Source organism: Gadus morhua, chromosome 7, assembly GCF_902167405.1.
Source record: "Gadus morhua chromosome 7, gadMor3.0, whole genome shotgun sequence".
Classification (NCBI taxonomy): domain Eukaryota; kingdom Metazoa; phylum Chordata; class Actinopteri; order Gadiformes; family Gadidae; genus Gadus; species Gadus morhua.
In genome coordinates, this window is record NC_044054.1 from 2034418 (window position 1) to 2048392 (window position 13975).

The window sequence follows — 13975 nt, forward strand, 5'->3', positions numbered from 1 at the left end:
GGAGTTATTGAGCTCTAATGCTCATATTTACAGTATAAAATATATTAAAATTAATATAAAATATTGCATGTTTTCAAATGCAATAACAAAGGAGTGTATCATAGAGCAGGCTTGGCTAAATATTATGTAGCTTTTCCTGCAATTCAGGTTAATTTAGGTCAACAACAATAACATTCTGCTCTAGAATGTGGCCTGCAATGAAAAGGTAAAGGTGAAGGAATTTGAAGTGCACTGATTGTCATGTGTTTCTCAATATTAAAGGATATGCTCTCTCTGTCTTGTTTTTAAGATATGAAATATTTTTCATGCTGCTTAATAAAATGAAATATAATAAATATATCCACATCTGTAGCCTACGCTGTTTAAAGTACCTGATGCTGGGATAAAAGAGGCAGGGCAGGGCTGTGTTTTTCTACTTGCCACGATGTGCACCCCTGGTTAACTTGAACTAGGAAAGGTCCACATGGATGAAACTCACTCTGGTTATACACACTAGTCCCATCTCTAGACTGTGAAAAGCGTTTGATGCTGGGATCAACCAAAAATAAATACAGGGGGGGGTGCTTTTCAGGGCAGGGCTGTTTTGTTGTAGGCTACAAAACAGCTGTTTTGTTGTAGGCTACTTGCCACGATGTGCACCCCTGGGTAACTTGTAGCCTACAACAAAACAGCCCTGCCCTGAAAAGCACCCCCCCCTGTATTTCTTTTTGGTTGATCCCAGCATCAAACGCTTTTCACAGTCTAGAGATGGGACTAGTGTGTATAACCAGAGTGAGTTTCATCCATGTGGACCTTTCCTAGTTCAAGTTATCCAGGGGTGCACATCGTGGCAAGTAGCCTACAACAAAACAGCCCTGCCCTGAAAAGCACCCCCCCCTGTATTTATTTTTGGTTGATCCCAGCATCAAACGCTTTTCACAGTCTAGAGATGGGACTAGTGTGTATAACCAGAGTGAGTTTCATCCATGTGGACCTTTCCTAGTTCAAGTTATCCAGGGGTGCACATCGTGGCAAGTAGCCTACAACAAAACAGCCCTGCCCTGAAAAGCACCCCCCCCTGTATTTCTTTTTGGTTGATCCCAGCATCAAACGCTTTTCACAGTCTCGAGATGGGACTAGTGTGTATAACCAGAGTGAGTTTCATCCATGTGGACCTTTCCTAGTTCAAGTTAACCAGGGGTGCACATCGTGGCAAGTAGCCTACAACAAAACAGCCCTGCCCTGAAAAGCACCCCCCCCTGTATTTCTTTTTGGTTGATCCCAGCATCAAATGCTTTTCACAGTCTAGAGATGGGACTAGTGTGTATAACCAGAGTGAGTTTCATCCATGTGGACCTTTCCTAGTTCAAGTTATCCAGGGGTGCACATCGTGGCAAGTACAACAAAACAGCCCTGCCCTGAAAAGCACCCCCCCTGTATTTATTTTTGGTTGATCCCAGCATCAAACGCTTTTCACAGTCTAGAGATGGGACTAGTGTGTATAACCAGAGTGAGTTTCATCCATGTGGACCTTTCCTAGTTCAAGTTAACCAGGGGTGCACATCGTGGCAAGTAGAAAAACACAGCCCTGCCCTGCCTCTTTTATCCCAGCATCAGGTACTTTAAACAGCGTAGGCTACAGATGTGGATATATTTATTATATTTCATTTTATTAAGCAGCATGAAAAATATTTCATATCTTAAAAACAAGACAGAGAGAGCATATCCTTTAATATTGAGAAACACATGACAATCAGTGCACTTCAAATTCCTTCACCTTTACCTTTTCATTGCAGGCCACATTCTAGATCAGAATGTTATTGTTGTTGACCTAAATTAACCTGAATTGCAGGAAAAGCTACATAATATTTAGCCAAGCCTGCTCTATGATACACTCCTTTGTTATTGCATTTGAACACATGCAATATTTTATATCAATTTTAATATATTTTATACTGTAAATATGAGCATTAGAGCTCAATAACTCCCAGGTCATGTGACCTATTTGCTCAAAATCAACACAGAACAGAAGATCTAAGCCTCCTCTATGACTCTCACCTGTTTTTATTGCATTTGAACACATGTAATTTTTATATATTTTATACTGAGCATTAGAGCTCAATAAGTCCCGCGAACCAATGCCATTCCCTTCTATTCCCTTCACAAATCATTAAATCACGAGGCAGCATTTCCCCCAGTGTTTGTTTGCGATATTGAGGCGAATTACAAATCATTAAATCACGAGGCAGCATTTCCCCCAGTGTTTGTTTGCGATATTGAGGCGAATTACAAATCATTAAATCAAGAGGCAGCATTTCCCCCAGTGTTTGTTTGCGATATTGAGGCGAATTGCTTCACTTTTCCAACAGCGGAGCGGCTCAAGCGCGCTCCCGCGAGGGGGTGCTTTTCACGCCAAGGGTGCATAATACGGCACAACACCGGTATTATGTCTTGTTGGAAACAATGGCAGAAGTACTGAGAAAATCAAAAAAGCGAAATTTCACGGAGGTTGAAGTGGAGACACTTGTGGGTGAGATGGAGGCCCGAAAGGTAGTTTTGTTCGGCGGTCACGGGATTGGAATCGCCAACAACAAAAAGCAGAGTGAGTGGCAACATGTTGCTGCAGCAGTGAACTCTGTCAGTAGCACGGAGCGCACAGTCCCAGAATTAAAAAAGAAGTGGTCTGACATAGAGTTACATATTTTTATATAGCCTACCAATAAATCGTTATGGTCCCTAAATACCCTCTCCCTCCGAATCCTGCATGGTCCGCCAGAAGTGCCATATGGTGCAGCATTACCACGGCGCTCACCTCTGTATTTATAGGGTTACGGTAATAAGACTGACGAGAACGCCTTGGATAATCAGTTTGTAATTACCCACGTAAAATGTTCTTGAACATAACCCCTTTTTAATGCCTGATTTGTCATGAAAAGCATCAACAGTAACGGACAACGATTGTGATGAGTGTGGCTTGGTTTTTCACACTTGGGATTTAATTGACATTTGATCATGTGTTTACAGTGTCACATAAAAATATTATGTTATTGACACATTTTGGACAGATGCTTTATTCCATGCAGTCGCGCCGTCAGTGGACAGTATGGAGTGACGGGATTAAATGTAGAGAATTTCTTTTTATTTCTATTCTAAGGAGATATTTCTGGAGTTATAACTGAGAAATAACCCAGTGGACTTAAATTATTCTGATTAGGATTTAACGCATGATACGGGTTGAAATTAAATTGATGAAGGGCGATGATAAAACATAATCGTTCTTCTCACTCTGCAATTCTTCGGTCTGACTTCAGTTCACCACCACACCGTCTGTGTCGCCAATTCTCCTTTTCCTCCAAACCATGCGTACGCATGGGTCAGAGTTTGCTTAGGGCTGCGCACATTTTCCCGTCAAGTTGGTTTTTTATAGATCACAACCTTGGCGTGAAAAGTCACGTACGCAACTTTCAGCCCCGTTTTGTGCGTACGCAACGGTTATAAATGAGACCCCTGCTTAATACGCCTACGCTATCTCCCCTATACGGTTACGTCAAGCTACTCAAATGTTTTTCCTCTTTTCTTTTTTATACAAACAAAAAAATAAGACGATGATTATTGATCTGTATAATGCCCTGCTATTTTGATCCCTATTTGATTCTATTTTATTTTGTTTTGAAAAAAACAAAAACTATACCATAAAACCAGTGGCGGTTTTTTTAATTTAATAGATTTGATTTCCTGTATTCTGGTGCATTTGGGGGATGGCCACTACCTATTTACCTACTTTTCATTCAGATTCATAGCCTAAATCCTGACTTGCAGGGCCTGGACAAGCTTACACTGCATATACAGACCTACTTTATGGCCACTCCACCCGCCATTGCTATTTGACACATTGTTGTTATTCCGATATAGAGACAAATCATGATCACTGTCCTATAGCGTCCATTTTTTGTGTGTCTCAATGTCTACTTCACATGCAGATATAGGAATATGGGACTGTTGCTTCATTTTGTTTATATGCTATGGGCCGAAAAGACTAAATTAATATGTAACTTACTTGCTCCTTTTAAGTATAACATTGCTTGGGGAGTCCAATTCCTCCACTGAAAAGGGTGGACAGTGCTTACAACTCTCTGCTAGTTAGCGATATATCTCTTCTCTACATTAAGTTGTGTTGCGCGATTGCCACTGAGGGAGGTAGCCTATTTGATTGATTCGGTGAATTGTCCAATCATGCGGTGTTGACAAAAAAGAAAAGCGATACCATTGGCCTGGGGCGCACACTGGTGCGACCCGAGGGCGAATTCTTTTTGCGCCAATGAAAAGCTGTCTCTGCTTGATAGACAGCAACTTGGAGGACGGCTTTATTTCGAATGACCAATAAATAGCCTAAATCATTGACGTTCAGACGCATTTAAATGGTTGCTGGCAGTGACAAGTATATCACACAATTAAACAAGGATAAACGCTATGTATTTTTGTTGATTTATTTCGTAATGATAATAGTTTATTAATAGTTGGCAGATATATTCAAGTGAATATTTCACGGAGGGGCGGCGCCCTAGCGCCCCCTATCGACCCACCGCCACTAAAACTACGATATCAGTCTGAATGCGGTCTTGTTCTTGTTCTTCCGATGCAGCACGCGGCGCTCGTGTTCATCCTTGGGGTCTTTCTTTGCTCCGTGACGTAAATTCCCGGAACACGAGACGCGTCTACTTCCGCTTTAAGCGTAAACCCAAGCGAGTTGATTCAGCCACATTTTATACACTATACTCTAAAGAGAAATCTCTCCACCATGGCGCTGGAGTCCAGGATCACCCAGGAGGAGATCAGGAAGGAGCCGGAGAAGAGCATCGACCGGGAGAAGGTGAGGAGATCATTCAATCACTAGAGACAGTCTGCGTAAAGGTGGAGGAGAGGGACGCATACACACACACGGACACGGGCTCCGTGCGTAAACGTGCTTTATTGTATTATGCAAAAGAAAAGTCCACGTTGTTGCATGTTTAACTTGAAGGATATTTGCAGTATGGAGGTTAATTCACTCACTCATTCATTCATTCGGAATCAATGAGAGAGAGGAAGGGGAGGGTCCGTCAGAAGTGTGCGGGGGAAATACTGCAAATATTTTCAGTATTTTGAATCGGAGCACTGATTCAGAACAACTTCTTAACGGACCACCCGCCTCTCACTCATGCATTCATTCCTAATGAGTGATTGAACGTGCATATCGCAAAGATCCATGAAACGTAACCGAGGAGGACCTCCGCGCCAGTTCTGATATCGGTGTCAGTGATTATTTGCTCCTGTCCTCCCCCCCCCTTCCAGACGTGCCCGCTGCTCCTCAGAGTCTTCACCACCAACAGCGGCCGACACCACCGGGGCGACGAGTTCGCCCGAGGCAACGTCCCCGCTAGCGAGCTGCAGGTCTACACCTGGTGAGACCGATGGGTCGAACTGAGGCGTGTGTGTGTGTGTGTGTAGTCCTGTTGTGTGTGTTGTCTGTACAGACACTGTTGTCTGTACAGAGACTGTTGTCTCGGTAGAGTCCTGTTGTGTGTGTTTTTGTGTGTGTGTGTGTGTGTACAGTCCCGGTGTGTGTGTAGAGTCCTGGTGTGTGTGTGTGTGTGTGTGTGTGTGCGTGTGTGTAGAATCCTGTTGTGTACTTAATGCAGTCTTGTTGTGTCCTTAAAGGCACCCAGTGCAACTTTCGAGGCTTAAAAATAAACATTCAATTTCTAGTCTTTTTTACACGTAGTAAGTTTCAATAACTCCATACCATTACATACCGACATTCAAGCAGCAAAGATGAGACGTCGTTGTGTGGTGAGAACTGATAGAAAATCGATAACAACAACAATGCCGCCATTTTCTTTATTTTTTGTAACCTACAATAAATAAAGCAGGCTTCCAGTCAATGGAAAAATGGCTTCTCCCCACCGGCGATTGTTGTTGTTTACGATTTTCTATCAGTTCTCACCACACAGCGACGTCTCATCTTTGCTCCTTGAATGTCGATATGTAATGGTATGGAGTTATTGAAACTTACTACGTGTAAAAAAGACTAGAAATTGAATGTTTATTTTTCATTGAATGTTTACATAAAGTTGCACTGGGTGCCTTTAAGGCAGTCGTGTTGTGTCCTTAAGGCAGTCGTGTTCTGTACTTAATTCAGATGTGTTGTGTACATAATACACAGTTGTGTTGTGTACTTAATGCAGTTGTGTTGTGCACTTAATGCCTAAAGGTTGGGTATGGAATTCTCTTTTTTGGACATTTTTTCAAAATTACTTGAAATCCTTATCATAACCCACTTACAGCCACTGAGTTAGAAGTACTGACATGAACATTAAACAAGTCAATCATCTGTGGAACGGGCAGGGCTCAAAAAACTCCAGCCAATGATTTCCAGAACTACCGAGTGGCATTGGACAGTAAGTACGTCAATCAAACGGTCGTACTGCACTCGCCCTCGCGTAACCCCTTCGTGCACGTACTCAAAGCTCATGACCCAGAGCAAGCTTCTGTTTGTTGTTATCCTGCGGTAGCAACTGGAGCTAGCTAAAAGCTAATGGCTCGCTCTCGCGCATCTGTGTTCACACTCGTGCATGATTGCGCGTCCATGTACTTGGAATGGGCGGAGTCAGAGTCAGCGTTGAAGGAGAGGGGGTAGGACCATCGAGTTGTGTGTTTTCAAAATCTGCTGGCGTTTCGCAAATCCCATACCCAACCTTTAATAGTGTTGTACAGAGATCCTTCTTGTGTCCACTAGATGGCAACTCCATAAACTAAAATGGTGTAGCTCCAAAGTTAATTATTTACACGAGTCTAATGTTGTATGATGTAAAATAGCTAAACAGGATGCAAGAGTTGTCCGGCAACAACATGAAGACAGGGACAGCATATTCAGTCAAGTATTTATTGACTTATCTTGAAAGAATTGGCTTACAAAAGCACAATAAGTTATCACAGTGTCAAATAGAAATACAATAATTTCACATTCCTCAACATTCCACAAACAATGTATTTTCATACACTAATTAAATACAAAATCTGCTGAAAACACAGCATGTTGTTATTTGGCAGGTTGTAGGATCAAGAGCTTTCACAACCGTAACATTCAAAGGTAGTACAGTCAAATGATCTTGGAGTTGTTGGAGTTGATTGGCAATGTTCACCCTCCCATTTGCCGCAATTCTCATGTCAATGTGTGCCGCCAGTCGATACCTGCACGATGCTGTCTGCCGTGCGGTGGTCAGGGTGGAAGAGGTGACAGGGGGAGCAGAACCCTGCGTTGGCTTCTTCACGGCCTTCTACACAGCTTTTTCTCGTACCAGTTTATTGAAAATCCTGGGAAGTATGACGTCTTTGTAGAAACCTGCTTAATTATTACATTTGGTCCTGACTGTGTTGACGCCAATTTGTCTGAATTTGATGGAGACTAAAAGGAACTTCTTCGAAGACACAACAGAATTTCACTGTACAGTCGCGATCTGGAAAGTACTACGTGATTTGATCAAAGATGCCCCCCCCCCCCCTTTGCTCAGTTAAGGCCCTGACACACCAACCAGATTATCGATCGTTGGACTGCCTGGCGAGCTCGGTGTTCCGAGTCTGTTCGGTCGGCCGTCCACAAAGCCTTCTGCCATCTTTTCAAACCCCCTGCGTTCTTTTCAGCCGATTGCACATGTCGGATCGGCCAGGACCAAATCGCTCCGACTGCCTATTCTCGCCAGACCGTCGGAAGACCGATAATGTGGTTGATGTGTCGGGGCCTTTCCGTCTGACGCCAGACGTCCGACACCACGTTCTCCAGCTCGGCCCCTTGCGCAGAAGCCGCTCCTTATGCAGTCCTGGATGAGGACGGACTTGAGGGGAGGGAGTGGCCAGCGTCGCAGATGATGCTGATGGTCGCACAGTTTCTGGGGGACGACGCGGTGAACCAGAGCATCATCTGCGACTCTAGCCGCGGAGGTGAAGGGGCTGGTGAGAGGGGCGAGGGGGGCAGCAGCTCGAACCTCTTCCAGAGGTCGTCGCTGGGGGCCGGCGGATGGGGCTGGTGTTGACTCTGGTTATGCACAGACTAGTCCTACGCTGCTCTGAGACCCTGAAGGCCAAAGTGTACCACTCCGACTCGTAAATATTATATTATAATATTATTTTATTATATATTCCGACTCCGTAACCACGGAGACCTCCTCCGTCGGGATGTCGGATACCCAATGCGCGATTCGCCGACCGATCGATTTAATAGGCCGACCGCTGGCTATGTAAATTGTGTTGTGAATAAACCACGACCTTTGGTGCTTTTCTTGGTCCTTCACGTGCAAAGTAAGAAAGGTGCAAAGTAAATAAGGTGCTAGGTCAAACCGGGAAAAGTGTTTCCGGAAATTATGTTGTCAGAGGTCCAATCTCGGCGCTGGCCGTCTCCGTTGGGTCGACGGGCCGTTAAGAATGTTGGATGCTCCGACAGGCTCTCCGTGGCTTACGTACTGCACTCTACAAAGGAGTATAACCCAGCCTTAACACCGTCCCCCCCAGGATGGACGCCACCCTGAAGGAGCTGTCTGGGCTGGTGAAGGAGGTGTACCCCGAGGCCCGCAGGAAGGGCACCACCTTCAGCTTCGCCATCGTGTACCCCGATCAGATGAGGCTGGGATACAGGTACCTACTGTAGACCAGGCCTAGACCAGGACCAGGACTAGACTGTAGACCAGGACTAGACCAGGACTAGACCAGGACTAGACCAGGACTAGACTGTAGACCAGGACTAGACTGTAGACCAGGACCAGACTGTAAACCAGGACCAGACAGTAGACCAGGACCAGACTGTAGACCATCGTGTACCCCGATCAGATGAGGCTGGGCTACAGGTACCTACTGTAGACCAGGACTAGACCAGGACTAGACCAGGACTAGACCAGGACCAGGACCAGGACTAGACCAGGACTAGACCAGGACCAGGACTAGACTAGGACTAGACCAGGACTAGACCAGGACTAGGACTAGACCAGGACTAGGACTAGACCAGGACTAGACCAGGACCAGGACTAGACTGTAGACCAGGACTAGACCAGGACCAGGACTAGATCAGGACTAGACCAGGACTAGACCAGGACTAGACCAGGACCAGGACTAGACCAGGACCAGGACTAGACCAGGACCAGGACTTGACCAGGACCAGGACTAGACTGTAGACCAGGACTAGTGGTTTGGCATTGTTTTGGACATGCTTCTGATTTTATGAATGACTTATTAGCTGACTTAATGACTTGGGTCACTTATTCAGCCATGATTTAACGAGTGACTGACTTAAGCCATTTATTAAGCCACTGATAACGTGACTTAATAATTAGCTTATCCCCCCCCCCCAGGGTTAAAGCCGTGGGCAGCACGGTCGCGGGCCGTAAGGTGCTAATGCTAACCGCTAACCGCTACGTCCCCCCCCAGGGTTAAAGACGTGGGCAGCACGGTGGCGGGCCGTAAGGTGCTAATGCTAACCGCTAACCGCTACGTCCTCCCCCAGGGTTAAGGACGTGGGCAGCACGGTGGCGGGCCGTAAGGGGGCCGAGGACCTGATGTCCCTGCAGTCGCAGAGGTTCCAGATCGGAGACTACCTGGACATCGTCATCACCCCCCCCAACAGACCGCCCCCCGCCAACCCCCGCATGAGACCCTTCTGAACCCCCCCACCTGTGTGTGTGTGTGTGTGTGTGTGTGTGTGTGTGTGTGTTTGTGTGATGAACACACAAAGCGCAACACGACGCGACTGCACACAGTAACCCGTCGGGGTTTTAACGTTTCCACCGCTGCCGTCGACAGCGTTGCTTTCTTCAGGTTCTTCTATGATGTTTTATAAGATGTGATATGAATAAACATTTTTTTGTTACTAAGTATGTTGTCTTTTTTTTTTTTAAGGATGTGATCAAATGGTTCATTAAGTTATGTTTCAAAACGTTTCCTAAAAGCAGGACTGTGCGTCTAGAATCACTCAATCACTCACGAATTCATTAAATGTGCCGTTTTTTTTAAATTATTAGTTAATTGGCGTAAGCAGCTCACCGGCAATGGGAGTCTGGAATAGGGTAGACCGCGATAACGGGACAGGGTCCTCTACCTTCCTGCGTCTAGAGCTCGAACGAAGAAGGCCAGTGGAGTACCTTCGCCACGTCCTTAGTTTTACTGATATAGTTTAATAGTTGGTATCTTTCGTTTGAGGTTTTACGTTCTCCTACTCTCGTTTGGGTGCGTGATGGAGACATTGAGTCAAACCGCTGTCAGAGATGAGTCGGTCGGGGCGATGGAGGAGGTAGGGGTGTACGACTGGGAGGTCAGCTGTGTGTCTCCCCCTCTCTCCCCCCCACTGTTTCTCTCTCTTTCTCCCTCCCCCTCTGATTATCTCTCTGTTTCTCTCTCTCCCCCCTCTGTTTCTCTCCCCCCTCTCTTTCTCTCTCTCACCCCCACTTATTCACTCACTCACACACGCACACATACGCACACGCACTCATATGTGGTCTTGTGTAACTCAACAAGAATCGGACCTGTGTGGTCAAATACATACTCCTCAAACGAGTTAACACCATTCCACTAATGGTGTGTGTGTGTGTGTGTGTGTGTGTGTGTGAGAGAGTGCGCGAGCATGAAGAGGGGAAGTCTTATTTGGTGTATACTCTCTCCCCCCTCTCTTCCTCCCCTCTCCTCTCTCCCCCCTCTCCTCCCTCCCTCTCCCCTCTCCTCCCTCCTCTCTCCTCTCCACTGTTGGAGGTCGGATGGTCTGCCTTTCTGTCTGTTGTATTTGGGGAATGGGTTAACCTAGTGATGGTTAGTGCTTTAGTGGGTTAACCTAGTGTTTTCTTTAGTGCTTTAGTGGGTTAACCTAGTGTTGGTTAGTGCTTTAGTGGGTTAACCTAGTGTTGGTTAGTGCTTTAGTGGGTTAACCTAGTGATGGTTAGTGCTTTAGTGGGTTAACCTAGTGATGGTCAGTGCTTGGCACTTGTTTCTATGAACATCCTCACTGTACCCTCAGAGATATATCGCTGTTTCTCTTTCTAAAGACTCATTTTCTTATTGTAAGACAATCTGGGTAAAGGCGTCTGATAAACGCCCTGAATGTCAATGTGAAATCACAGACTCTGTAAATCAGAGACAATGTAAATCACAGACACTGTAAATCAGAGACACTCTGTAAATCACAGACACTGTAAATCACAGACTCTGTAAATCAGACACTGTAAATCACAGACACTGTAAGTCAGAGACACTCTGTAAATCACAGACTCTGTAAATCACAGACTCTGTAAATCAGAGACTCTGTAAATCACAGACTCTGTAAATCAGAGACACTGTAAATCACAGACTCTGTAAATCACAGACTGTAAATCACAGACACTGTAAATCACAGACTCTGTAAATCAGAGACACTGTAAATCACAGACTCTGTAAATCAGAGACACTGTAAATCACAGACACTGTAAATCACAGACTCTGTAAATCACAGACTCTGTAAAACAGAGACAATGTAAATCACAGACTCTGTAAATCACAGACACTGTAAATCACAGACACTGTAAATCACAGACTCTGTAAATCACAGACTCTGTAAATCAGAGACACTGTAAATCCGGTCAGGGGTTCAATGGAGCCGTGATGGAGGAACTTAACAAGCTCCCTTAACAAGCAAAGCACTTTAAGTCAATTCAATTACTGGAAATAGAGTGACTATAAAGTGAGTAGGAATGTCTTCAGCTCAGCTCTGGGGGACACGTGACTGGTCTGTTGTTGTTTAAATCTGATTGGTTTAAGTGAGTCCTGCACGTTTGTTTCTCCCCTCTGCCTTTGAACGGAGGTGATATTGCTGGGTTTTTAAAATGAGATGGAATTGTTATTTTACCTAATAGTTTGGCTCTTATGTTGTTTTTTGAGGCATTCACTCTCTCACCCACCCACCCGCTCACTCACCCACTCTCTCACCCACCCACTCACTCACTCACCCGCACACACACACACACACACACAAATATGTATGCGCTCAAGCATGTACAGTCAGACCTACACACACACAAACACGCCCGCCGGGTGTGTCTTTGCGTTCTGACCTTTAGTTTCTGACCCCTCCAGCGCTCGGAAGATCTAATCATTAACCGACTTTACGGAGGAATCAGGCCATAAAACCACCTCCGTCCCCTCCGAGGCCTCTGATTGTTCACAGGGCCGGCTCCGAGGCCTCGGATTGGCCCACAGGCCAGGCTGGCCACTGATTGGTTTGTGGAAGTGGTTTTTAGTTTCACCTGCGATTCATTCCCAGCGCGCAGAGAAACACATGGGATATTAATCTGTGAATGACTGGCTGGCCGACTGACTGGTTGTCTAACCGAATGACAGACTGGTTGTCTGTCTTACTGACTGAATGAATGATTTCCTGAGTGAGTGAGTGTCTGACTGTTTATCCAACTAAGTGACCGACCGGTTGTCTGACTGGTCTTACTGTCTGACTTGTTGTCTGACTGACTGACTGACTGACTGACTGGTTGTCTGACTGACTGACTGACTTACTGACGGGTAATCCTACTGAGTGACTGTTGTGTGGCTGACTGGTTGACTGACTGACTGGTGGTCTGACTGACTGGTTGTCTGTCTGACTGACTGGTTGTCTAACTGACTGGCTGATTGGTGGTCTGACTGACTGGGGGTCTGACTGACTGACTGCCTGGTGGTCTGACTGACTGGTGGTCTGACTGACTGGTGGTCTGACTGACTGGTTGTCTGTCTGACTGACTGGTTGTCTAACCGACTGGCTGATTGGTGGTCTGACTGACTGGGGGTCTGACTGACTGACTGGCTGGTGGTCTGACTGACTGGTGGTCTGACTGACTGGTGGTCTGACTGACTGGTTGTCTGACTGACTGGTTGTCTAACCGACTGGCTGATTGGTGGTCTGACTGACTGGTGGTCTGACTGACTGACTGGCTGGTGGTCTGACTGACTGGTGGTCTGACTGACTGGTTGTCTGTCTAAATGACTGGCTGACTGGTGGTCTGACTGACTGGTTGTCTAACTGACTGACTGACTGGTGGTCTGCCTGGGGGCCATGTGGTGAGCCGGTGGACCGCTGGTCTGCAGCCGCAGTCATGATGGACTGCCTGGGCCTCTGCTCCGGACCGGGAGCCCAGAGGAGGGGGGCCAGCCCCATCGGGGTCCCGGGACCAGGTGAGTCTACACCTGGTCTGTCTGTCTGTCTGTCTGTCTGTCTGTCTGTCTTTGTCTCTCTCTCTCTCTCTCTCTCTCTCTCTCTCTCTCTCTCTCTCTCTCTCTCTCTCTGTCTTTCTCTGTTTCTCTCTCTCTCTCTCTCTCTCTCTCTCTCTCTCTCTCTCTCTCTCTCTCTTGCTCTCTCTCTCTCTCTCTCTCTCTCTCTCTCTCTCTCTCTCATCCCGCTTTGAACGGTGAACTCTTATCTCTTACGCCTAGCAGCTATAAAAAGCTGCTAGGCGTAAAGAGTTCACCCCCAGCCGTCGCATTTACATCAGAATGAAACCCAATAAACCACCAATGTGTGCAGGGTCCGGGAGGGTAAATCGGGGTTCTAGCTCAAGCAGGCAATTGACCTCGGGCAGTGTAAACGCACGGACCGTGCCGCGAAAAAGGCGTGCATTACACGGCCTATTTGGCAGTGATAAAAACACTCACTGAGAGAGGGTTGTATATCCGAGTGGAACGGCTCCAAATAACCAACAAATTGGCAATTGTGTTCTCTGTGTTGTTCTCCATTGTTGTTCTGCTAAGCAGCGGAGGCTTGCTGATGGCGTATCACGACGTGATGACGTACTGGAGGCTACCGTACTCACGCTCAGTTGAGATCGCCTAGTTTGATCACAGGCCAGCGGCAGGGGGGGTTGAGGGGGGGGGGTGGACACACACACACACACACACAGACACATACACTCGCACACGCACACATACACATACAGGCACACACACACACACAGAAACAAACACA

General features: G+C 46.3%; 2 protein-coding genes across 3 annotated transcripts in view; both read left to right on the forward strand.

Annotated features, from left to right (window-relative positions):
* The first annotated feature begins 4615 nt into the window (after nucleotides 1-4615).
* LOC115547837 (histone deacetylase complex subunit SAP18) lies at nucleotides 4616-9876 on the forward strand. The gene is made up of 4 exons (XM_030362308.1): nucleotides 4616-4849; nucleotides 5311-5420; nucleotides 8524-8646; nucleotides 9509-9876. Exons 1-4 carry the CDS (start codon nucleotides 4778-4780, stop codon nucleotides 9663-9665), a joined length of 462 nt encoding a protein of 153 aa, XP_030218168.1. The 5' UTR covers nucleotides 4616-4777; the 3' UTR covers nucleotides 9666-9876.
* A 3089-nt stretch (nucleotides 9877-12965) lies between these two features.
* Nucleotides 12966-13975, forward strand: part of LOC115547803 (guanine nucleotide exchange factor DBS) — a 70190-nt gene continuing 69180 nt past the window's right edge. For both annotated transcript variants that reach the window (XM_030362255.1, XM_030362257.1), the window contains exon 1: nucleotides 12966-13188. In XM_030362255.1, coding sequence (XP_030218115.1) covers nucleotides 13110-13188 — 79 coding nt within the window. In that variant the 5' untranslated portion in view covers nucleotides 12966-13109. The remainder of the gene's footprint in view (nucleotides 13189-13975) is intronic.